Below are 27,083 nucleotides of genomic sequence, written 5' to 3'. Positions count from 1 at the left end.
ACCTAAGAAATAACTAATAGCACACACCAAGTTACAACTAGTTACATTTTATCATACTCTTTTGCAAGTTACATTTGATTGTTAGAACTGCATTTCTTTAGGTGTCACTTTAGGTTTTGATGGTTTAACTGAACTGCTATGGATGAGGACAAACTAAATGCCTTGTAAAAAAAGATCAATGAGTTATTTCACCAAATGAAGCTAAATAGGTTTGGTTTGTTAAAAAAGATCTGCTTTGGTGGGCAAGCTATATTTGTTTAGTAAATGTCCCTCTCTACAAAATGTCAGAAACATTATTCAAAACAAAAAAGAAAACAATAGCGCCATGGCTCTTCAAGTAAGTACCATGCATGTGCGGTATGTATTTCAAGCAACTCCAAACAGGGTAAAGCCCCCATTGAGATTCCAATTACATAGAATTTGGACCCAATCTGCAACATGTCGGCTAGTTCTTGAATATCATATGCTTCACTCTTAACTGAGCGCGCCATAACCAGCTCTGCCAATGAAGAGAAAATATACCCTTAACTCGTCAATGTCTTCCATATTGAAAATGGGAATGGTCGATTCAGTTCTTTTGACAGCCCTCTTCTTGTCAATATACTTCTGATTGCTGGTCTTTCCCTTCTTTCTTGAACCACAACAACTCTTTAATATGATGTTTGGTTCCAAATCTTCCTCAGTCAAAACAGGATCATACCCATATAGTGCTTGCCTGTTGAAACAGCAACCAGTTCCCACATAAACTGGACCCTGGATGCCATCCAACCCTTTCAAGTTGATCTGCAAATAAGAAGAAATAACAATGTAATTTTTCCGGTGGAATGAAATTTGTCATTGCTGAATGATGATTACAAAACAAGTAGGACCTACATCAAAGAAGACAATTATTAATCAAAATACCTATTGTATCTCAGATAATCTTGTTTAAGAGAGGATAACAGTATTGCTATAAAACAAGGGTAATTTACAACAATTGCTACCCCAAATTGAAAGAATGTTAGCATCCTCACAATATGATATGTATCATGCCATCATGGTGTACTTGGTCAAGGAATTATTGAGGATCCTAATCAGCCAAGTATCAAAGACAGATCCTCCAGAGAGGTCATAAATAGAAGCTAGTGGGGTGAGCATTTATGCAGTTATACAAATGCATATCAATGAAAAATAAATCATTTCGAGCATTTATCCATCTTTATCAAAAAATGATTGAATAACCAAAATAGAGTTCCAACTCAGTCAAACTTTGATTATAGCAATCAAAAAATAAAACTAATAAAAACAACTCAACAGAACATACCAATATTCAGTAAGGGCAAAGCAACTAAAATGAGGTGAGAAACATCGATCAAACCCAACCCAACTGGCATAGACATGTAACCCCAAAGCCAATTTGGACTAAGAGTTTAGTGAATGTACTAAACTTAATTAGCATAACATAGAAACAAAAGCTTAATTAGCATTGCACGAGTTCTTCAACCGCAAACATTTTTGTACAGTGAACAGCCAAAAGACCAAATCCCAACCCAGAAATTTTGAAATAAAACTACAACACAGAAACTCTAAAACTCAATTCCCACAGAAGTCATCACAACCTCTAAGTTTACCCAAAAACCCTGACCTTAAAAAAAAATACAGGACTAATAATTGATCATCCTGTTTTTCTAACCTCCAAAATCCAAACAAAGAAAAAAAAATTACAGCACTCCCACACCTCTACAAATTCATCAGGTCACCCCTAACATTACTCAATGCCACCATTATATTCCAATCTCAAACCCCCTCCAAGTTGACCCTCCTTCATTCAACACCTCCTCCAACAAATTAACAAGAACACAACTTTTCATACAAATTTCAAATTCATATATAAATCCAATAAAAAATAATTAAAAAAAGACCAAAATAGGGTGAATTTTTTTAAAACAAATTGCATATACCTGTGAAGAAGAACTCTCATGCACAAGGCCAGACCTTCTTCCTTCCATAGAAGAGTCATCACTACCTCTCTCAGCTTTCTTGGACCCAATGTGCGCGGTCCTCTTCCGCCCCAGAAGCCCCTTCCACCTCGTCGATGACCCCTTCGGCAGCCTATGAAACGACACGTCGTCCTCCCGAGCTCTTCAATCTACAAATTTGATCGAAGCCTTGTACCCTTTCAATTTCTGCAATAGAATCACATTCAAAAACCAAAGAACTAACCAAAATCAACTCCAATTTACCGAAAATAGACTGCAAACATATACCAAAAAGCAAGAAATACCTAACGAGCCACAAGATTTCGATTGCAAGTACAGAAATCGAGTGCGACAAGCAACTGATTGCTAAGCAAGAAGTCGAGAGAGCAAGTGAGATTGGAGGAGGTATTTGGGGCTGAGGTGTTAGGTTTTTTGATTTGGGTATTACGGAATTTGGGCCAAGATTGGTTTCATAGGAAATGAAGCAGGATGTGAAAGGCTAAGAGAGAAGGATGACGAAATGGATGGCGAAGGTACGATTCAGATTTGGTTGTTTGGTGTTTGGTATGTTTTTCGATCTGGTTTTTGAGGGTGAGAGCGACTGGAGGAGAGATGAGGAAGTAAAAGATAGAGAATGAAGAAAAATGACAACAAAAGAAGAAAAAAAGAAGAAGCAAATAATCTGAGAGCCAAAGATTAACTATGGACCAAGAAGGAAGAAGGAAGAACTAAGAAGGACGCTGGAAGAGAAAGGGAAATAGAGAACCCAATCGGCCAATCCTCAGTTCGGAAACAAAAAAAAAAAAAAAACACAATGAGTTCACTTTTTAATACTTTATTATTACGTTTTCAGAACCACTTTACTAATAAAACAACGAATGTGTTGCTATAATAGTAAAACTTCATATATTTAAGTAAATTTGCAGTAAGTCCTTTATGGTGTAATAAGGTTGTCTATTTTGTAATTACTGTCCTTTAGGAGTTATTTACTTATTTGACAATGTTTTTTCTAGATTTTACGGCAATTAAGGTCCAAAGTAATAACCAAGGTTGTATTTGTGGTAATTCTTCAATATTACAAGTTTGACAACGAATTGTTGTAGAAGTAGTAATCAAACTCTTATTTGTGGTAATTTTTTATATTACAAGTCCAAGAACCATTTTACTAATGTGACAACGAATTGCTGTCAAAGTGGTAAAACTTTATGTATATATTGTCAATGAGGCGCGGAGTCCGTAATTGTGTATTAAAGTTCTATATTTTGTAATTAATACTTTTCATGTGTAAATCTCATCATCCATGAGAGAATTACTCGTTTGACAATGCATTTTACTATAGATTACAACAATTGAGGTATAAAGTGGTAATTATGGTTGTTTTTATGATAATTACATGAAATATGATCCATTTACAAAAAAAAACGATCCACTTACCAATGCTACAACAAATGATTTGTTTATATGGTAAATAATCATATTAGACCTAAAACTTTTCAAGTCCTTATTCTTGTAATCCAGTTGTTCTTTTTGTAATTAGAGTCCTTTCTTTTGTAAATTATATCATCGATGAGGCATTTTACAACAAAAGACCACATTGGACGTATTTAATGATAATTATAGTTGTAATAAAAGTAATTACTATATTTATGATATTCATTACAAGTTTTTGAACGATTTACGTATAAAAGAATAAATGAGTACTTAGTATGGTAATTTTTTTTTTAAGTACACATGTCAAATTATAATTGGATAACCTGTTGACCTGTACAACAGGTTTCACCTACTAATTTAATTTAATATATATTAATTAAAAAGATGATGTATGACAAACATCAACACACCTTAGACTTCTAAAAATTACTGAAGTCACAAAAGTAACCAAATTTGTTATAACATGAAATTGTTTATATATTTTCTCAACTCTCAAATTTGTTATAACTTGAGAATTGAGAAAATAAACTATATTATGTTATAACTAATTTTGAGATAATTTAACTTTTGATTATTTTAATAAATTCTGTTGGAATGGTAAATTTTTTCAAAATTAGTCAAAATTTTAATTTTTTGTTAAACTAGCTAATCTATTGGGTCAAAATAAGACTGGATTTTCATGAAAAAGACCAGATTTCTTACCATGTATTTGGATGCTGTAATTAAGTCTCCTGAATACGATTTTGAACAAAATAAACCTCTTCCCACACCAACTCCCAATAATCACATTCTCTAGTTCTCTACTCGCCACAAGAGGCAATGTTACACTAGGGCCGAACTCACACAAATTACCATGGACTCTAGTATGTCCATTTCTTTTTCTTTCTAATTTATCATCTTTACATAATTAGTGAAAAATGTAATAAATTAGCTGTTTTACATAATATTAATATTATTATTATTATTATTATTATTATTATTATTATTATTATTATTATTATTATATTACATAATTTGATTAAAAAATATATTGGAGTTGAGTTGATGAATTCATAGCTTGTAATATATGATGCATTTGATCGATTAGATGTTCACTTATTGATATTTTGTTTCTCTTCATAATATCAAAATTAAGTTCAAAACGAAAGAAAAAACTAATGTATTTTTCGCATACATTACAATATAGATTTAAGTTTAATTTTAGTGTTACTAATTGTGTTATTCTCGACGAATAGAGACAACCTAGGCGGTGATTCATTTAGGCTCTAATCAACCCATATGAGAAAATTAAAAAACATAAACATATATTCTAAGCCCTTTATCCATACCCTAGTCCATAATTTGTCGCCCATAACTACTGAAGGCCTAGCTTTCTTAACCGACCAACTTGCCTGGTTGTTTCTCTAAAAATGTACTTTCCTTCGTCAACTAACTTGCCACGCGTTTACTTCAATTAAAGTTTCTAGTGACTTCACTAAACTCAAATAAATTTTTAGTTCATATATAGTTAATTACCTGTAACGATTATGAATCTTTATAAGTATCTTTAAATTTATTGAACAAGTACCATTAGATGATGATCTTGTTATATATTGTCATGATTTTAATATTTTCACGCGCCTCCTAACAGTGAACGTCACGTGATGCATGCTTGGCAACAATAATAAACAAACTCAATAACTAAGTACATATACTTAAATGTTTCTCATAAATCCTCGGCATACAAATTTAACAGCAATTTTTAAAATTATTGCATGAGTTGAATGAGATTAAGTTACAAGTCACTAACGAATTTTGCAAACAAACTGAAATCTGCACTTGAATGGTTAGGGCAAGGCCCACTTACTATTTAATGATACTGGAAAAAAAAAATGAACTCTTTGTACTATAATGCGTAATATTACAAATGTGTATATATTTGATGTTTAATCAACTGGTCATCAAGTGACGGTGTATGAGAAGAGAATGAGAATGCATGCACTATAGTCCTGCACCATTTCCTATTCTGGAGAGCGTGTTCCTACGCGCCCCTGATGATTCTATGGGTAGTGGGATAGATATTTTTTTCTTTCACATGGGGCCCACAAAAATATGACCAAGAAAAATTTATCTTCACCATGAGAAACTCTTAGCGGCCGGTTCTATAAATTCATGCCCTCCCTAAACCATTTCACACCCAGTCATTTCAATCTTTCATGTCACTATATCAGTGAGTGACAGAGTGAGAGACTCCTCCAAAAACATTTCCTTTTGCTTTGTTCATTATTACAGTTCTCTATCAAAAATGGCTGCAGGTGAAATCATATATTCAGCTGGTTTTTGAATTTCCATTTATGAATTCTCAAATCCTATTTGTTTATGTTGGTTTAGTTGTAGACTAGATATAATATTAGATCCCACTTAATATATTATCTAATATTTTCTTTTTATTGTGGCTCGTTATTGATGATAGATAATCGTCACAAAAACTTCGTCAACTCAATGATCCAATATCTTGACTGTACCAATCTTGCAGTAGTTGCGCGAAGGTCTGTCGCTTCTAATGTATATCTAATTTATATAATTCTCTTGAGACTAGTTTGAATGGAATAATATCAAATCTACATATTTGGTATGAAAAAGAAAACAAATTTTTAATTAAAAAAAGTACAAAAGAATATATATATATATATATATATATATATAATACATTTAGAATATCACTAGATGAAATATATTTTGAAGTGGATTTCAAATAACTATGGTCTTTTGAAATTCTTATGTTTTGTTATCCTTGCTTCTTCCAACTCAAATTTTGATAAGCGTAGATTGCAATCGTCTACAAAAGCAACTAAGCACAATTTTAACAAAATTTTTAGATTTGGATCACTCCATTCAAACTGAATGTTAGGCTTAATGAATTACATAGCTAGACAACAACAGTCATCACGAGTGCAAGATAGTTGTTAGTGTTAGCATATCTGCATATGTGGGTCTCTCACATATATCAGTGACGGACAATTGCCAATGAACATGTGCTTTCTTGTCTAATGCAATAATGATCAGTATTTATCTTTAATTTAGTCTCTCTCTTTTTTTGTCTCAATTATATATTAATAATTTTGACATTTATTAATTAATCGCAAAATATTGGTAATATGTGTAGCTTGGAGCGCCACTCTGCCTTATTCTTCAACTTGAAGTATTTCGAGGATTGCTTCATTGGTGGAAAACTTGACGAAGCTGATGATTACCTCAGCGGTTTCACCTCCGTCAATGACAATTCTTTCTCGACTCTTCTCTTTTTTGAGATTAGATGGCACAAGTTCATACTAGCACTGGATTTGTAATTAATCCTCAAACTTGAATTTACTATATACCTATTTATTTACCATCGTCAATCTAAATTACAGTGTAATGTCCAGAAAGCAACGTCAGAGAGCGAGAAGAATACTCAGAGAAGAACTCCAAACATTTCAGCGCTTCGACTGTCGTCTCAAAGCTAATATGTCCGAGCTCTTACGCTTGGATAATTTCAGGTTTGAGAAAATTATAATAATAACAACAATATAATAATTATTTCAAAATTTGTGTTCGATCAGTGTGACGTCTTAATTAATTTTCGGGTTTAACATTACATGTAGAGATGGGCTAGGTGAAGAATACGAGGACCTTGGAGTTGCAAGGTTGAATGCAATGGAGGAAGTTAGGAACAACCTGGAGGCCAATCCATTGTTGAAAAACAAGATTGTGTACCCTCCTGCGGGGAATTTCGGGGTTTCGGATCATGTGCATCCAGCTACACCATTCCCGGGTCTGGCATTAATTCCGTCAACTCTGACAGCAGGTCCAAGTGAAGCTAATCAGACTCCAGCACCGGTACTTCCTCATGTTGCACTTCATGGACCAATGAATTGCTGGATTTTTGTCCGTGCTTTCGGGGACTAATGTTTATTTAGTTCGTCATAGGAGGAATAATTGATATTAATTTACTTCGGTTCTTCTTCTTCTTTTTTCATGGTGTCTTATATTAAACTTGTCTCTGTGCTAAACTTGACAGCGCCACCTCTTGTTTTTAGGGCAAACACTCCACCACATTATCCTCTTGTCTATTTTCGAACTTGCAGTTACCTGTCACTATTCAGCCTCGCCCCACTCCGCCAGCGGCGTCGCTGCAGCTATCAGGAATGAGACGTGAACGTGAGAAGGAGGAGGAGGAGCGTAGAAAGCGCTCTCGACACTGTTTGGACCTCGTTCCTGTCAATTTGCATCCTGGGCTTGAGGCGAACGCTGAGGGGCTTGAGGCTCCTAAGCAGAACAACCCCAAAATGGATTCTCGTACTGCTCCATCTGCTACCCAGACCCCTCATTGATGGCTTCGGTTTAACTTCTAGCATTTTGGTTTTTCATTTGTAGTCACCGAATAAAGTGTGCTTAATTGTTCGTATTTAGTATACTACATGCTAGAAAGCCTTCTAGTCTGGCCGAGTGTGGCTTCGACACTATAATGAACTTCTTTCTAACCATCATTGTACTCTAGTTTAACCTCGTATGATCATATGATCATTTTTCAATTAATGAATTTATTCATGACCCATAAAAAAAATAAAAAAAAAATCTAAGAAAGAAATGGTTCAGATTTCAGACAAGAGAAAAAGGATTTGTTACTATATGGAGATGCTGGTCAGAGTAAGTTGAATAACCCTCAGATTTTCTTACAATGTACCTTGGATTATTGGATACGCTAATTAAGCTCATACCCAAAATGGATTCAAAACTTTAAAAAGGAAATTTGTTTCCACTTTTTTAGTTAGATTTTCCTACAATGTACCTGGATTCACTAATTAAGCTCATGCCCAAAATGGATTCAAAACTTAAAAAAGGAAATTTGTTTCCACTTTTTAGTTAAATGGGTAAAAGTTAGAAATGGTTCATGTGATTTGGAGTGATACTCAATATTAACCTTCTGGTTTCAAACTGTTTAATTTTACCTTTGTGATTTGCGAAATCGATCAAAGTTGGTCCAAAAGCTAATTTTGACAAAAACTTTGTCATGTGCAAGTCATGTGTAAGGATAAATTTGTCATCCCAATAAAAAAATAAAACGAAAACAAAATAAATTAAAAATTTTATAAGAAATGAAATTAAAAATAAATAAAAACCAGAATTTCACAACCTCCTAAGAAAAACAAAAATCACCCATTGAACGACGGGAATTGATCCACTTGGCTACATCCGCCCCTTGTACTATTTTTTTTAATTTCATTTATAAAAGCCACGAAAGGAAGGTATTCCATTCTCTTTCTGTTTATCCACAGATGACATCAAATTCAACAGGATTTGTTGTCACACACATGGCCATGCATGAGTAGTAGAGGGTAATGAACTCTTTCTTCCCGAGTTAATTTTCTACCACTTGGCCAAAACTTAAGACATGGATAACTTCGCATGTAAAGTTCTTTTGTTTGTGTCATATAAAGAAGTTCATAATTCATCATTATATAATATTAACAACTAAATGTTGATTATTTTGAATGACTAATATTTTGGAGGTGCCAAATTCAAATAATTTCAGTTACCTGTGCCAGAGCGGCTTTCATATATAAAACGCACTTGGATGGGGTTGCTTTGAGTTCACGAACCCAGTCAAATGAAAATTAATGAGAGCACACACATTGACAACACAGAATAGGCGGTTTAATTACGTTTTACGTTTTACTTTGTTTCCTTTTGAGGATGATGTTACCATAATTAAATACAGGGAAAAATATGAGAGTTAATGTTCTAGTGCGGTTAAACTCACATACACTAACATGTAAACTTCTCTTTTCCTAATCGGTGCATAGAATAATTTTCATTCCTAATATTTTATTTTATCACTTCTCTTAGTAAAAATAAAAATAAAATTACTCATTATGGTTTGGAGGGTTGCACCTACTAAAATTCGATAACAAAATTGATAATTTGGGTCCTAGTATATCCGAATTACTAATGGTTAACTATGAAATTGTATTATCTAGACCTCCTTATTTAGAGTTCAACTTTAATGTTCCCGAAATATTTATCTTGAATTTTCTTGACAAATGGACATTCGTTTTAGGTTTAGAATTTAAACGTTAATTTAAGTGAAGTGATGAATTTCTTATTATATGTGTATTTGTTTTCAATCATGAGCATTTTGTCATTTTTTCCATTGAATAAGCTAGCACTTCTTCTTTATCTTTGTCGGCGAGGCCGACCTATCCAGGTGATTGTTTCTTACAGAGCTTTTTACCAATAACTACAAAATGACACTACTATTTACCAATAGCAGACTCCAAAACCAATAGCTCATGCGGCCAATAATTAAAACAGGTTGTCAGCCCATTTTATAGAAAAAACACTCAAATATTAAGAAAATTACGAAACATGCCACTGAGACTCACATAACCCATTTCTCCCAAAATCAGAACGATTCCAAAATCAAAACCATCCCAAAATCCAAATCCTCCCTAAATCGATCTAGGGCTCCGACGAAAGTAGGGGACGAAGCAACTGGTGGATCGAGGCGGCGAAGGGAGGCTGCGAAGCCGGCGAGACGAGGCTGCAAAGCCAGTGAAGGGAGGCTGCGAAGGGAGCATCAAATCTCTGATTCTCTTTCGCTTTCTTTTCACTATATTTCTAAGCTTGGCTTATACTAGCTCATGGATCCCTTCGATTTGGTGCAAAAAGGTATTGCTCTGCTTCGGATCTTTCACTTGGCTTTGGGATTGATTTCGGTTTATCTTCGTTTTGGATTTTGTGCGTGGTTTTGTGATTTTTGGCGTTGAATTTGATGAGATCTATTGAATTTGATTGGTTTTATGGCTGCGGATTTGGTTTCTGTGCTGCTCTTGTTTTTTTTAGCTTGATTTTGTTTGGATTTTCTGTGGAAAATTGGACTTGTTTTGATGAAGTTGGGAATTAAATTTTTATGTTACCGTATCTAGCTTTGTTTGCTTGAAAATTAATATGTATTTTTTGTTTCAACTTCGGGGGGTTTAATCAGATTTGAAACTTTGTTTCCGTGGAGATTGTCTTATCTTTTTTGCACAAAATCTTGAAAAATGGATTGGTTTTCGGATAATTGTACTGGTGAAAGAATAAAAGGAATTTCGAAAGTGCTTTTGAAATTTGGTTTCATTTTTGCTATTTATCACTTGAAGGTCAATAGCTAATTATGCATTCAATACTGTCGAAATTTGATCATGCTTAGTAGCTTTAGCTAAGAAATTTTGGTTGAGAAATTCTGAGGGTCAGTACCTTTAGCCTCATGTTGTCACAGGTTTTGGCATGGGTAAGCTATAATGACCTTGTGTTGTTTATTTGTTTTGCAAGTTGGTGGAGCTGTACTGATCCTAATTTGTTTGTTATTTCTGCAGGGCTCAGCAACATTTTGTTTGTAGGTCAGTAGCTATGGTATGATTATTAGTTTTGTATTGAGGGTCAGTAGCTTTAGTTTGTGTTTATGTTAGTTTCTTATGGTTCTTTGTTCTTGCAAGTTCATGGATTAGTTGCAAATTTTGCTGCTTGTATCTTCTACTTCCTTTCGTTTTTTTCTTTTCCAATTTCTATCTTGGAAAGAAGTAGAAGAAACTATAGAGATTAGTCTCTAAGTTTAGTGACAATTTTTATGTGTTTCAATGCTGTGATTTTTGAAGTGAAAGGATTAGAGTTGTAATCGCCAAAGCATTTTTGGGCACACTTTGTCATCCCTGCTCTGTGTTGCCGGTTGACTTGCAGGATGGAGCTAATGAAAGCAATGCTGATGTGAGCAAACGCAAGAAGGCCAGGCTAGTATACTACTGGGGGTCAGTATACTACTAGGGATCAGTACACTACTGAGGGTCAGTATACTACTGGGGCTAGTATACTACTGGGGCTCAATATACTACTGAGGGTCAGTACTCTAGGAAATCCTGCTGGAGAAACTTCTTCACCAAGAAGAGGTGAAATTCAATGCAACTTGTATGTGCAAGCAGCAAAGCTAGAAATAAATGATATATTGTTCAAGTTTCATATTGTAATATTTATAAATAGTTTTTGGAATTATTAAATAAATGAGTTGTTTTTAGGAAAAACAAATATGGAATATAGAAATATTATTTCTTTATAATGCTACTGACATTCAGCAGTGTTAATTCACATTATCAAACTCACAAGGGCAGATTCGTAAATTACTTACCAATATAAATAATTCAAAAAGTGAAGAAGTCTGATCGCATGGGCCATAAACAGTACCGCATGAGAATTTAAAAAAACAGGCCTGCTAATGGTAATTTATGGACTAAAAGTGTAGGTAGTGGTAATTTGCTATTTCTTAAATGTTTTTTTGATACGATTGTTTCTTAAATGTTTTATAACTTCAAAATAACTACAAACTATTAGTCATCTTAAATGCGATTAGTTATTTACTTTTACGGAATTTAAATCGTTGAAATTAATAATCATTTAATGAACTATCAAGAACTAATATACTTACTGTATATTTTTTATGTTAATTAAATGTACATAAACTATCAAGAACTAATCGACTTACTGTATATTTTTTATGTTAATTAAATGTACGGAACTTGGTATCTTCACGCGCTTTCTAATCGCGAACTTCACTCGCTTCTTAAGTTTCACTTGAGACCTAATCAAAACCCTAAATATATATAACAAAATATTGAAAATTTATCTATCTTTCATCCAAATAGGCTTAACTTCCAAGCTCGGTACTTTATAATCAGTGGCATGCTAAAATATTGACCTATATCTAGTTTATCAACTAAAATGTTAGGCAAATAATTCTACACAATGATACAGATTTGAATAATTTGATATCTAATTAACCTCTTGGTTTATCAAGGAAGAGTGCATGGAAAAACCATGTGAATGATTGCACCATACTGTTGCCCCTTTTTGAACAGCGCGCGTGTTTGCAAACGCCTCTGTTGAATCTGATGCAGGTGGAAAACCTTATCTCAGCCCCAACCAAAACCTATGTTGGCCATGATACCCCTCGCCGCTTCTATATAAATTCATATTCCCCCAAAGCCATCACATTCACAGCAGACAGAATTCAGGCTAAAGCGAGACACAAATCCTCACTAAGCTTAAGTCGAAGCAATTCCTCTAGTTTTTCCTTTTGATTCAGAAATCGTCTGCTCTTTCAGTTAGTATAAGCTCGATCTATCTTTCCTATTATACGAGTTTATGAGTTCATGTACTCTAGACTACTCTTCTCCAAACAAATTAATGTGTTTTGGGATTTTCATGAGATCTTCTGAAATCATATATCTTACATAAATATAATTCCTACTCTATCTAAGATCTGCTATTTCTGTAATTTCTTATATGAAAGTGAAATTTATTTTCTGATTTTGGCTCGTTTTGGTTGATGTTTGTGGAAATGGTGCAGATCTATTGAGAAGAAAATGGCTGTTTCCAACACACTGAGAGATGCGATTGACTCTATTGTTCAATATCTCGATAGAATCAACCTGAGGCAATCCGCAAGAATGTACGCGGGGTTTCCTTAAGTACTCTCCAATTTCGTTCACTGGCCACCTTAGATATAATTCTCTAATACTACTCGCATTATTTTATATTAGGCTGGAGCGTGAATCTGGTTTATTCTTCAATCTGGCTTATTTTGAAGACTGTTTTGTTCGTGGAGCCTTTGAAGCCGCTGAGGACTACATGATGGGCTTCACCGGAGTCCATGACAACATATTTACAATAAATGTGGTTTTTGAGCTCCGGTGGCACAAGTTCCTGGCCACCCTAAGCGAGTAAATCAGTAGTTAACACCTTATAGGCTTCGAACTCAAACTATACCTTAGTTAACCGATTATTCTTTATATTTTGGTGCATAGAAATCATCGTGAGGAGGCGCGAGTCATCATCCGCGAAAAACTTCAACCATTGGGGATCTACAACCAAGAGTTGGTTGGCTTCGCTACTTATCTAGTGAATATGCATAACTTCAGGTATAGGATTAAAATGAGATCGATTTCGAAAGTTGAATTTGAGTGAGATAATACACTGCATAACTTCAGGTACTAATTAATTTTGATTTTTTCGATTCAAATATTTGTAGGATGCATGAAGCTTTTTTTTACTACGGGGATCCAGAGTACCACAGGAGGGAGAGGGTGGAGTTCATTAGGGTGAACTTGGAGTCCAATCCTATATTTTTTGGGAAAATTCGGTATCCCATTCCCAACGTGAATAATGCAGTCATCGTACCACCTCAAGTTCCAACAGCTCTAGCAGTTCCTGCCGCTTCACTAATTCCAATTCCAGCACCTCGAGCAGCTCCCCGGCCATTAGCGTTACCGGGACCGAGGAATTTTAGTGTTACTCCGAGCTGGTTTCCTAGAACTCGGAGGACCTAAATGTTGGCCTTAACTTGTTGGTTTCGTTTGTTTCAAATACAGATCGAGGATGAGTCTCAGTTGTTAGTTATGTTTTCGATCTGTTTGTTTTAAAACAGATTATGAGTCCATCAAACGTCAAAATATTGTCGTTTGAGTTTCAATTTCCTTGTCAATGTAGTCTTTGTTTTACTCTCCTGCAGCTGTTTGTGATATGATGAATTTGTTATTTACTTTTTCTATGTATTGGCTGGTATCTTAATAAATCTCTTTCTGCATGCTTAATTTTTATCTCAATCTGTAAAATAGGTGAAGATTGACGTGTAGTTTCATGAGATAACTTTTGCTCTATTGCCTTGCATTTTTCAAAACCAAAAACTAATCTAAGAGCTGACAAACTAATTTACGGACCCCCATTTCCAGTTAGCCAATTTGATTTCCTTGAGATAACTTTCAAAGAGAATCCACGCACACTTACTTTTTGGTCTGAAAATTTTCCTCCCTTTAAATGCAACATAAGAAAATGTGTCACCTTGTTCGAAGTAATTAGATATTAATTAATGTATTGTGGTGTGTAATATGTATGTAGGTATAGTACATTTACATACCAGCATGAGGATTTTGAAAAATAAATAAATAAATTGAAACGTACCACAAGGGTAAAATTAAATATTTTTAAATCACAAGATTAATTTTGAGCATCACTTCAAATTATAAGGACTATTTATAACTTTTACCCTAAAATTTATTTTAGATTGTGCTATCCATCGATATATCAAGTTTTTTCTTTTCATCAAATTAGAACTAGCTTGTTGCAAGCACTTTGGAATTTGAGTGTTAGACCACAACAATAGTAAATAAATGTACTTTTAACTATAACTACCATCACATGCAGTATACAATTTACCCTTCAATTTTCATGAATGTGGATTGCACAACTTCTCTTTTCATTGTATACGTACATTATTACAAGTGCATATATACAACAATTTTTTCATCCTTTCTCACCAGAAGATAGTAGATAAATGAGTCGATATAATACTAGCAATGTTGCATTCAAAATGATTGCCAGCGGTATAATTTTTAAATAGAGTAATTGGTTTTATGGTAAGTTGTTCAATAGTATATATTGGGTCGTATGTATTTACTTCATAACCCAAAATGGATTACGTGACACCAAAAAAAACACACACAAATTCAAAACGACGAGAAAGGAAAATTTCATGCTTATCCTTCTTTTAATTTAGTAAAGTAGCCAAGGAATATTATTTCCCTTTCTTTAATTTTTTTTCCATACATATTTTGACATAATTAGACGCCAATTATGACATAGTTATTTCCTCTTTTGTTAGGCCCGAACATCCCGGTAATAGTTATTATTTTATAAATGGAATGTCTAATTACAATGCCACAGCACATATTTGGTAAAAGGGTTTTATGGTAATCCATCCAACGGTGAATATGGGTATCTTAATTACCAACGCCAGGGCTCCCACGCGCTTAAACTCAGGGTCATGTTAAGTACCAAAGGCTCTGAAGTTAAGACTACGATAAATTAATTAGTAGAATTAAGCAACATTCATTCTTTTGCTTTGTGTCTGTTTCTAAGTATTTCCATCAAATGAGTATCATATAAGGGAGTTTTTTTTATAATTTTTTTATTATTATTATTTTTTATAATAAGGAGGTCAGAAACTTTATTATAATAGGAGAAATTACACAATACTCAATTCAGCTGCAACAGCAGCAGATAAAAAAGGAGGAGCAGAAAAAAACAAAAAATCCTGACTAGAATTTGCAGCATGATTTGCTATCAAATGCGCAACATTGTTAGCACATCTCTTGACATGGACAAACTTCAGAGCCCGACCTTCAATAACTTCAACCAGATCGTCATACAATCTACCTAGAGCAGAGAAATTTGGTTCTACAGCAGCAGTAAGTTGACGTTGAACCATCAGTGCATCAGTTTCAACAATGGTAGGAAAACAAGAATTTTCCTCGATGTAGTTAAGAGACAACTTACATGCTAGGACTTCAGCATGTTCTGGAGAAATCAGACTGGCAACCGGACGTCCACCTCCTGCTAACATCCTCCCTTTAGAATCACGAACAACAAATCTAATTCCACCCTTCCTAGAGCTTAGATTAAAAGAGCCATCAAAATTGATTTTAACCAATAGGAGGACACTCCCATTTATGAGCCCTAGCACTATGACTATTACCAGCCTTAGCATTGTGAAACCGATATTCAGACAGTTTAGACATAGAATTGATTATCACATCTCCTGCCTGACTTCTCTTGCTCTCCCAAATTCGATTGTTTCTTTCCTTCCACACACCCCAAAGCAAGTAAATCAATTCTTTCAACCTTGAAGTGACTAAATTTTCCATGCAGAACCTCAACCAACTGACAATATCAAGTGAAAGAGCAGCTTGTGAATAGCATACGTGATTGAACGTTGCATTAGGCCGCAATACTTGTCGAGTAAAAGAGCAATCCCAACATAGGTGCACAGTAGTCTCCAATTCTTCAGCACAAAGAACACACATCAAAGAGTCCAGTTCCACTCTCTTGGAGGTCAAACGTTCCAAAGATGGTACTATATTATGACAGATCTTCCAAATATGTAACTTAGCAGAACTTGGAATCAAAGCCTTCCAAAGCTTTTTCTAGAACACCGGTCCCAAAGTGCTTGTAATTGGAACACTAGAAGGAGAACTGCTATAAGCAAACCGGTAAGCAGTTTTTACTATGAACTTACCATTTTACAATCCACATTCCATGTTTTCTTTTTTAGTATCTTAAGGTTTATTATTTTGTAGTGTGGATTATAAACATGTGATGTTAATATACTAAAAAAGTAAACATAGAGTGTGGCCGGATTGTAAAATGGAGAGTGTGGATTTCACTCCTTAATATATATGCACAAATTTATGGCGGCTTGCTTAAGGTTTAGGGTTTTAGTAGTATCCTAGATCCACCCAAGCATGCCCAAGCATGCTGAATCGCCTCCAAACTTCAGACTTTAACAACATTTTATGTGAAACACAAAATTTATCCTCCTCTAGAGACCATATAATAAGATGACCAGTGACGAAGCCACATAGAGGCACACTGGATCCCGTGACCCAGTGAACTTTTCACCATATAATTGATTAGAGTTATCAAGTATTACAATTGGGCAATTGGCTATCATAGTGTAGTGGTCAGGCACTTTTTTCCTACCTTTCAGGTCTAGGGTTCGATTCTTGCTAATTTCATTATTTAAAAAAAAAAAAAGATTTCAAGGTTTAACTCTAGCGTGCAAAACTAATTATTATTAGTATTACTATTTTTTCATGTTGCTTGCTATTATAAACTTGACCAAATTTTAACAATATTCTTAACTTAAATTAATCTTATTTCTAGATTATAATATTTATTTTTTTTATCAAATTTCATTAAAATTTTGATATATAATTTGAGTTGTAAATTTTTTCTTTTCAATTTCTAAAGATCCTCACCTAAAATGAAGTTCTAGCTCCGTCACTCATTGTTACTTTTTGGTGATTTGAAAAACTCTTTAAAATAGAAAATCATAGTTGCAACATGTATCAACTCTCAACTCAATCACAAATTTCTTGTTATTTTCTAAGATTTTTTATGTTATGATATTATTATTTTATGGATTAAATTCAGTTTACCCCCTGAGGTTTGGGGGTAATTTCATGTTAGTCCCTGTCTCTCAATTTAATAATTTTACCCCTCGAGCTTTTCAATTCTCCTCAACCGTGTCCATTCCGTCCAATTTGGACGTTAAGTCTTAAAAAAAAGCCATTTTAAGGGCTAAAATTGTCATTAAAAGGAAAAAAAAACCATGACAAAAAAAATTCTTTTTATTTTATTTTTAATTCTCTCTCATTGAAGAAGAAGAAGAGAATTAAAAAAAAAAACCATGACCAAAAAAAAATTCTTCTTCAATGAGAGAGAAATAAAAAAATTTAAAAAAACCATGACAATTTTTTTTCCTTGAAATGACAATCTAAAAAAAATTCTTCTTCTTCAATGAGAGAGAATTGAGAAAAAAAAAAAAAAACCATGACCAAAAAAAAGAAGAATAATTTTTTTTTATCATGGTTTTTTTTTTGTCATGGTGTTTTTTTTCCTTGAAATGACAATTTTAGCCCTTAAAGTGGGCTGTTTTTGTCAAACTTAACGTCCAAATTGGACGGAATGGACACGGTTGAGGAAAATTGAAAACTTAAACTGATTAAATTGAGAGGACAGAGACTAACATGAAATTACCCCCAAATCTCAGGTGGGTAAACTGAATTTAATCTTTATTTTATTGTTGTACCCCAGTAACCCTAATTTCTGGTTCCGCCACTGAAGACGACGTACTCTCTGACACTGATAAAATTTAGGTTTCCAAAAGAGCTAGCACAAAGAAGTCTAGCATGGTTCAATACCTATGCCCAAGTTGAGCTAAGAATCGCTCAAGGTACCTATTTCCAGAATATCTCGACCCTAGTTTTAGGTTTGGACTTTTATTAATGTTAGGGCAGTGAAATTTTATTAAGTGTCTTGCATTTCACATTGACTTGCCCTTTATGTCTTTGAAAGTACATATTTATAATATAGTCACTGAGTGCTTATTGAAAAACTTTAGAACGATAAAATGAACCACGTATTGATAATCTAGAAAGCAATTCATTACTCGATCTCTCTCATAGATTTTGAATTGATTGATTGTTAAAATCACTGAAAATTATCACGCTAATAAGTACGTTAATAGTTATTGGTTGACTCACAATACTTCATACATGAATGAATTTACAATTTTCATATTGTACCATTTTCAATATAATACTTCTTGAAAATGGTTCTCACTAAAGCTTTGTAACAATGTCGTATGAGGTGTAATTACCATTATTAAAACTAAGATTACACAAAATATGACTCAACATTACCACTCTGACAACAAATTTGTTGTCACATTTGTAAAAATGTGTATGAGATACTGGTATGTACTATAGGATTTTCCAACTAAAAAATACACAAAGCTTTAGTGAGAACCATTTTCAATATAGTACTTCTTCCTTCGTTTTGATTAACAAATCGTGTTCATTCTCTTTCTTCCCTATTAGAATGAGTTTATGATTTCATACTGTCTCCACGAAACAAATGGTTTTGGGGTTTTCGAAGGACTTCTCAAATTCTGGTTCTCTTTGTTTAGCTCATTTCTATAGCTACAAGATTGTTGTTATGTCTAAACCTCTATAGAAAATTCTATCTAGGATCGATCTGCATATATGTTTATATATTTTCTGATATGATTTTTTTACTAATTTCTTTTCGCTCATTTTGGCTGATGCATGTTTGGAACTCATACAGGTCTAATATACTGCAATGGCTGACGACGCTCACAGACGTCAGGTTTTTGCTGTGATTGAATTTCTTGACGCAACTCATTGTCATGAAACTGCTCGTACGTACGTAGGATTTCATTAATCCTTCACTAGATTGCCAACAACTAGGTGCATATGCAACAAGTGTTAGCCATATATAGGTATATGAGAGCCTTTATAACAAGTCTCAAAAATGTACATTAATTAACGGCTAGCAACCTTCAGCACACGAGTTGGCAATTGCTCTCTATCGGCTGGTTTATCTTTTACTCATAGTCACCTTAATATTACTTGCTAAATTCTAATCTTAATTGCATTAATGTTGTAAAACAGAAAAAATTTTGAGAGAGAGAGAGAGAGAGTTTGGACACAGAGAATAGAATGTGTGTCTCATTCATCTCACCATGAGGAGCCTTATATAGGACTACATGGTGTACACAAAAGGGTAATGCTTAATTACAATCCAATCACTCCTACAATTACAACCTATCAATCACCAATCTATAGGGATAGGCATCTATTACTCATCATCTATTTACATGATTATCCACAAATATTTACAACACTCCCCCTTGGATATTCCATGTCAATAGTGTTGCATAGGCTGAGCGCTTCTAAGTTGCCTCGTCAAAAACCTTGCCAAGTAATAAAAACCCTGTGGGAAAAAAAACAATCTTGGTCGAAGGAGAAAAAGAGCACAATGCGCTTGAGTGTGGAGTAGCAGTATCACAACTTTAGAGATAGGTGAAGTCTTCTTATCAACATCATAAGTAGATAGTATGTCTACGAGAGGGATGCATTAGAGTTGCTACACCAAAACCTTGCCCAGTAAACCCAGTGAGAGAAACCCGTGGTCGAAGGGAAAAGATGAGCAAATGCATGTATATGTCGAATCAAAGCATCTTCAAGATGTAGTATAAGTGGGGTGACCATGCTAAAGATGTGCCTCGTTAAAACCTTGCCAGGTAACAAAACCCAGTGGGACAAAATAACCCTGGACAAAGGACAAAAAGAGTACACAATGGTCAAGTGGGTATGCTTCAAGATACTCCCCCTGATTTCGACTCCCCCTGAAAATTATATGTTAGGTAATTCAGATAGTTTACGTAGACCAATACCTTGAACATGCTTCTGGAATGTAGACTTTGGTAGTGACTTGGTAAAGAGGTCTGCACGATTGTCTTCAAATCAAATATGCTTAACTTCAATCTTCTGATGCTCCTGTTGTTGCTAATTGAAGGAGAACTTCGATACAATATGTTTGGTGTTATCTCCTTTGATGAAACTCATCTTTATCTGCTCTATGTAAGCAGCATTATCCTCGTAGATAATGGTTGGTTCATCAGTGGTGGAATGCAGTCCACATGTGCTTTGAACATGGTTTGTAACGGCTCTTAGCCATGACATTCACATACTGCTTCGTGAAGAGCTAGTATCTCATCATGATTCGAAGAGGTAGCAACAAGTGTCTATTTTGTAGACCTCTAAGAAATTGCAGTATTCCCAATGGTAAAGACATAACCAATTTGGGAACGTGCCTTGTGCGGGTTTGATAGATAGTATATATCAGCATATCCAACAAGGCAAGCATCATTCTGAGGATCAAGGGTTTGATCCATTCCTTGATGCGTAGGGATAGAATAAGCCCATATCTGCCTTACCTCTAAGGTAGCGAAAAATGTCTTTTATGCCATTCCGGTGGCGGCGTGTTGGCGCAGAGCTATATCTAGCTAACAAGTTCACATCGAATGAGATGTCCTGTGTAGGGCATTGAGCCAAATATAATAATGCGCCTATTACACTTAGATATGGGACTTCTGGCACCAATATCTCTTCGTTATCATCTGCAAGATGATACGGTTCTCTCTAGACTTCAGACGACCATGGGTGTGCTTGCTTTTATCCTCATTAAAGCATCTTAACATCTTCTGGATGTAATTTGGTTGATGGACCAAAATTTCATCTGCACTGTGCTCGGGCTCCAGGTCGAGACAATAATTTGTTCTCCCAAGGCCTTTCATCTCAAATTCCAACTTCAGGTGCTTTGCGGTTTCCTTGATCTCTTCAGGAGTATCGATCAAATTCATGTCATTGACATAGACCGCCACAATTCCAAACTAGGAACTTGTTTCCTTAATAAACACGCATGGGCATAGTTTATTATTCACATATCCCATCCCGATTAAATATTCACTTAGACGGTTATACCACCTCCGTCTGGATTGTTTCAATCCATAAAGTGAACGCCTCAAAACTAATGAAGAGCGTGTTCCGTGGTCTAGAACTATTTGCATCGGGTATATTAAGTCCTTCTGGAACTTTTATGTATATCTCTATATCGTGATCCCCATAGAGATAAGCTGTGACCACATTCATAAGCTTCATATTCAGTTTTTCAGAAACTACCAAACTGATAAGGTAGCAGAACATTATGACGTCCATTACGGGAGAATACGCCTCCTCGTAATCAATCACAGGGCGTTGAGAAAATTCTTGTGCCACTAGACGAGCCTTGTGTATCACAATCTCGTTTTTCTCATTACGCTTCCTTACAAATACCCATTTAAATTCTACGGGTTTAACATGGGGAGGTGTAGGAACAACATGTCCAAACACCTTTCTCTTTATCAAGGAATCTAATTCGACCTGGATTGCTTATTTCATTTTGGGCCAGTCGTCTCTTTGTTGAATTTGATCAACAAAGCAAGGTTCGAGGTCATCGCATATTATAGTTTCGGTGGCCACCGCAAATACTAATATATCATCGATGATAATCTCAACCCAATTCCAAATCTCACTAAATTTACCAAGATTTCTCTATTCTCGGGAGTGGGTTCAAATGTTGGAGCGTCCCCCAACATAGTCTCTTCTAGGACATACCCATAATCCGGATTTATCTTGTGAGATGAATCGGTTTGAGATTGAGATGTCAAGAGGATTCGTTTGTGCCAAGTTTACCCTCTTCTAGGGATGAGAATCCTTTGAACCTAATGATCTACCTCACTTCAGGGCAGGGACATACTGGTTAGCCGCCATGGTCGTACCTCGTCCATCTGGGACGACACATCCTACAGGGACGTCTATCCTTGCAGGCACATTTGCAGCAGGTATATATGATCTCGTCACTTTAGCTTGATCAGAGAAAGCGTCTGGCATATTTTGGGCTACACTATGTAGATCTATAATTCTCCGCACTTCATTATCACATTGTGCGGTTCGGGGATCAAGATGAGACATAGTAGGGACATTCCACGTCAATTCACGTCGTTCATCAGGAACGGTAATGTTCTTATCTCCCCCTAACGGCGGGAAGACTGTCTCATCAAAGTGACAATCCGCAAATCTAGTGGTAAAGAGATCGCCTATCAAGGGCTCGAAAGAGCACATAATGGATGGGATTCATAATCGACATGTATGCCCATCCTTTGTTGAGGACCCAATTTTGTACGTTGTGACGGCACAATTGGCACGAGGCCTGCATACCCAAATGCGCGTAAGTGCGAAACATCAGGTTCGTACCCAGTCACCAACTGTAACGCGGAGTAAGGTTGGGTAGCAGTGGGCCTCAACGGGACCAACATAGCTGCATGCAAGATTGCATAGCCCCACATAAAAACTAGGAGCTTGGTGGGCATTACCAAGATTCTATTTGCGAGACCATCTTGGGTGTGAACATAGGGAACTATATGTTCAGCATCAATCCCAAGGGATATGCAATAATGATTGAAATACTTCGATGTAAACTCTCCGGTATTATCAAGTCTTATAGACTTTATGGGATAATCCGAGTGGTGAACCCTCAATTTCATGATCTGGGTGAGAGTTTAGCAAAAGCAGCGTTTTCTTGTGGACAGTAGTGTAACATGTGATCACTTTGTCGATACATCAACCCAAACCATTAATATTTAACTGGTCCACATGGTGGTTGGATATGTCCACAAATTTCCCTTGCATTCTGTGCAGAAAAATGGTGGTGTATGTACTAGTCTTTGCATATGATGGTCTAGTATGGCATATACAAGACCCTTATTCAGAAGGGGGTGCACCTGCGATGAATTGAGGATATGGTGCATCATACTTTGACCTGGGTGTCCCAAAAGGTCATGCCATAGCAAGTAATTGCTTGAATTAGTTAGCTTCTAGCTAACAGATTTCAATTTCTCCAATGTATGCTTCTGGCCGCACACTCGGAGGTTATGCAAAGATATTCCACGCATTTTTCTCAGTGGTTTCAACGTGGTAACTGTTGGTTCGAATATCCTTAATACTCAATAACGTTCTTCTGGAATGTGGAGATTATAAGGCCTCATTAATGGTAGGTTCAGTACCATTGGACAACATATAGTGGGTTTTGCCATAGCCCTCTATCAGGTTGGATTGGCCTGATACGGTTGTCACAGAGGTATGAATAGACAATAAGTTTGAAAAATATCTCCGATCTGGGAGTATGGTGTGCATAATAGCACTTTTAACCAGACAACAAACTTCCCCACAGAATATGCCTATTCATTTATTTAATTCAATGGATCACATGTATGAATAAGTTTATTGAATTAAATATATTCGAACATAACCACATTTCTATAATCCAAAATAATTGAAAACATAAATCACCAAAATCTGAAGATGTTTCATTCATTAAGATGAAATAGATATGACACAAGGGATCAATTATACCCATGTCTTTGAGTTCTAATCCTCGGTATTCGGTATGTTCAATAACTGCCTGAAAATCCATGATCTCTAGTGTGGAATCAATAGAAAATGACCCTTTAATAAAATTGGTATTTCTAGTTCCGCGACCGGCGTAATACTCATCTACTGCTTCGGCTATCGCACAACAGGTGCAGGACCAACAGTCAATTCCTCCACATCGATAACAAAGATCATGCTGATTCTGGTGGCGACGGGCCGGACCAGTGTTCCTTTCAACTCAGGCTTGTTGAGTTAGGGCATCACGGTTCCCACAACGTGGGCCTTGGCCACGTGGAGCTGGATTACATGCACCTTGGCCTTTTGGGACTTGGCCACGTGGCTGATGGTCATATGGGTTATTTTGTTCTGCCAATCATGTCTTGCTTCAAGCAAGAAAATGGTCATCTGATGGTGAAAGTGCTCTTCCAGAGCAACCTAAAGAGTCTGTGTATCCTCTTAATCGGGTACTTAACTTGGAGTGCTCTCTCCATATGTTTCTTTATGAACATTATGGCACTCGCCTCAAAAGCCTCAGTGACGACATTGTCAATATCCATTGTTGATCTCATCTTCTTTGCAGTCAGATGAATTTTCACATCTTGAGTTCACTTTAGATAGTTTCTTCTGGAGATCCAAAGCAACAAAGTCAAACATGTTGAGATTTGACATTTCTTACAGGAAAGGAACAAATAATATTAGTGCTTTGGGTAATATCATCCATAAGCAAGTAATGAGAACTTCAGGTTCTATAACATGGTATGAAAAATCGGATTAGACATGTAAAATCTACTAGTTTTATCATGTGTGGTGAATTTATGAAGGAAACTTCAAGTTTCTTAAATGGCATTATCGAAACTACAAGTTCGATTTATATATGTATGAACTACTGGTTCATCAGATACCTGCATTTTCTACACATATATTCTAATGCGAAAATTTGGCAAGTAACAAAATGATATTGATCGAATAGAGCAAATTGTAATAATATCTCACAAATTGGCTAAATGGAAATCACAAATCAATTGAGATATTAATTGCATGCTAGTAATATAACAGATTAATTATCACACAATTATGCGAATAAATGCTTCTGCCAATTAATTACACATATTAAATATGGTGAATCTATTTACAATATGAAATCATTTTTCCTTTTATTTTGATTCTGCTGGATCAAAGAAGGAGTGAGCTTGATAGTGAAACCTATCGAGCTTAGTCTGCGGGCTCGTGACCTAGGCTTTCATGCGCTAGTCAAAGAGTATGTGAGGCCTGCTGGGCTGCTAGGTCCTGCAGAGGAAGAGTGGGCCTGCTGGGCTCAGGCTAGTCTGCCAAGGAATGAAAAGTTATTACTCAACCATTTCGGTAACTCCAATTGAATACGACCAGTTAAGGAAAGATGAGGTTTAGGTGGAGCGAGGCTCGCTTAAGTACACGGCCTCATCTGAACCTTTCCTAGACATCGCATCCAACTGGATGAGCCTAGTTTGAGAAGATTCATAACTTTTGTCATGGTAACATGTAGTGAGCTTCTATTCTGGCCTTGCAACTTGGGCCTGAGCTTCTGGCTCGAATTTGTTGCTATGACTTTGGGCTTGATTTGACCTTCTGACTCAGCCTCTATTAATATTTACAATTATAACATAACCAAATTCAATATATGTTATTAAATCGTAACATAAATAAATTAATGCAGCGGTTATATACCTAAGGAAATGGGTTCAAATCCCATTAATGCTTCTGGCATTACGTACAGGTAATAAATTTGGCAAATGCTTCTGGCATTACGTACAGGTAATAATCGCGTAATAATTTAGCCAATAATGCTTCTAGCATAAGGAATTATAATGGCATAATTCAAATTAGTGTAACCAAAAATTAAGCCCATAATTCTTCTATCATAATTCACGTAATAATTCAGAATTGTCTCAATGTGATAATGAAGTGATTGTGGTAATGAGCATAAATTACAATGGTAATTGCTTTGGACAAAATCAATCAAAATCAAATCACGGGTTGATCAATCACCAATTAATTGGCCTCAAATCTGCTTCTGGCAGAATTAATACTAAATAGTGTTAACACATACTAACTTGCCATAGTGGTACAGCGGACAACGTGTTGAGTTGGTACCTATTTTAGCTGGGTTCGAATCCCAGCAACTACATAATCTGTTTTTTCTTTCTTTCTTGTTGAATTGATGTTACTGATATTGATTTGGTACTACTGGACCAAGTACTACAGATATATAGTTGCAGTCCATAAATTTTTCTCTTTTCTTTTCCAATCAAACAATCTAAAACATGAACAGGTATAAATATTCTAAATAAAACAATCAGAATTTAGGGTTCATGCATCATGGAGGATTTTTCATGTTCAATCAATAGGCTCAATAAACATGAATATAAAATTAGGTTTTGGAAAACATTACTTGATGAAGGACGGATAAATCTTCAGCTTATGTGTGCAGAACTGAGAAGGTTGTCTTCTCAGCCAATCCAAGAGCTATTCGCCTCTTCTGGACAGCTCCTACTTCGAATGGTGTACAGGTCTCAAAACGACTCCAATAGGGCTGAAATTTGGAGGTCAGATAGAAGAGGCAGAGACGAACAACTTTGATGAAGAAAAGATTTTGATCTGAAGTCCTGATCAAGAAGTTTCGGGGCGTGCAAACAGGCTGAAGCAGGGGGTTTTTTTTCTTCTGGCTAGGGCTTGGGTTAGAGCTTCGTGCTGATAATGTGTTGTAAAACAGAAAAAATTTTGAGAGAGAGAGTTTGGACACAGAGAATAGAATGTGTGTCTCATTCATCTCACCATGAGGAGCCTTATATAGGACTACATGGTGTACACAAAAGGGTAATGCTTAATTACAATCCAATCACTCCTACAATTACAACCTATCAATCACCAATCTATAGGGATAGGCATCTATTACTCATCATCTATTTACATGATTATCCACAAATATTTACAACAATTAACCATATATAGGCTGGAAAAAGAAACGGGCTATTTCTTCAACCTGGCTTATTTTGAACACTGCTTTGTGCGGGGATATATATTTCGAAGAGGCTGAGGACTACCTCGCTGGCTTTCTTCCAAGTATCCACGGTAATGTCTACTCCGTCAATGTTTACTTCGAGTTAAACAGGCAGAAGTTTCTGGCGGTGCTTGATGAGTAAGTAACACTCATATAATTAGCTATAATCTATAGCCTTCAAACTCGTCATGCTCTACCTTATTTAACTAATTA

At 35.5% G+C, this 27,083-nt stretch overlaps 1 protein-coding gene, 1 long non-coding RNA gene and 1 other non-coding gene across 5 annotated transcripts; 2 read left to right on the top strand and 1 right to left on the bottom strand.

Moving 5' to 3' along the window:
* Window positions 1-215: 215 nt before the first annotated feature.
* LOC112174478 lies at window positions 216-2,747 on the bottom strand. Its single transcript, XR_005801132.1, has 3 exons — window positions 2,264-2,747; window positions 1,941-2,165; window positions 216-783 (listed from the first exon to the last, which is right to left on the bottom strand). It is a non-coding gene; the product is annotated as an uncharacterized LOC112174478 (transcript).
* Window positions 2,748-9,853: 7,106 nt separating this feature from the next.
* LOC121049706 lies at window positions 9,854-11,293 on the top strand. Of its 3 annotated transcripts, none has more exons than XR_005801114.1 (3): window positions 9,854-10,079; window positions 10,769-10,805; window positions 11,130-11,293. It is a non-coding gene; the product is annotated as an uncharacterized LOC121049706 (long non-coding RNA). The 3 variants fall into 3 exon arrangements; XR_005801113.1 differs by having other exon boundaries at window positions 11,048-11,293; XR_005801112.1 differs by having other exon boundaries at window positions 9,856-10,079; window positions 10,769-10,792.
* Window positions 11,294-12,805: 1,512 nt separating this feature from the next.
* LOC121050052 (topless-related protein 2-like) lies at window positions 12,806-13,768 on the top strand. The gene is made up of 4 exons (XM_040508608.1): window positions 12,806-12,891; window positions 12,983-13,162; window positions 13,247-13,360; window positions 13,471-13,768. Exons 1-4 carry the CDS (start codon window positions 12,806-12,808, stop codon window positions 13,766-13,768), a joined length of 678 nt encoding a protein of 225 aa, XP_040364542.1.
* Window positions 13,769-27,083: the final 13,315 nt, after the last annotated feature.

The sequence above is a fragment of the Rosa chinensis genome, chromosome 6 (assembly GCF_002994745.2).
Source record: "Rosa chinensis cultivar Old Blush chromosome 6, RchiOBHm-V2, whole genome shotgun sequence".
Lineage (NCBI taxonomy): Eukaryota > Viridiplantae > Streptophyta > Magnoliopsida > Rosales > Rosaceae > Rosa > Rosa chinensis.
The sequence above is the reverse complement of the archived record's forward strand: the minus strand, read 5'-3'. Positions and strand labels throughout refer to the sequence as shown.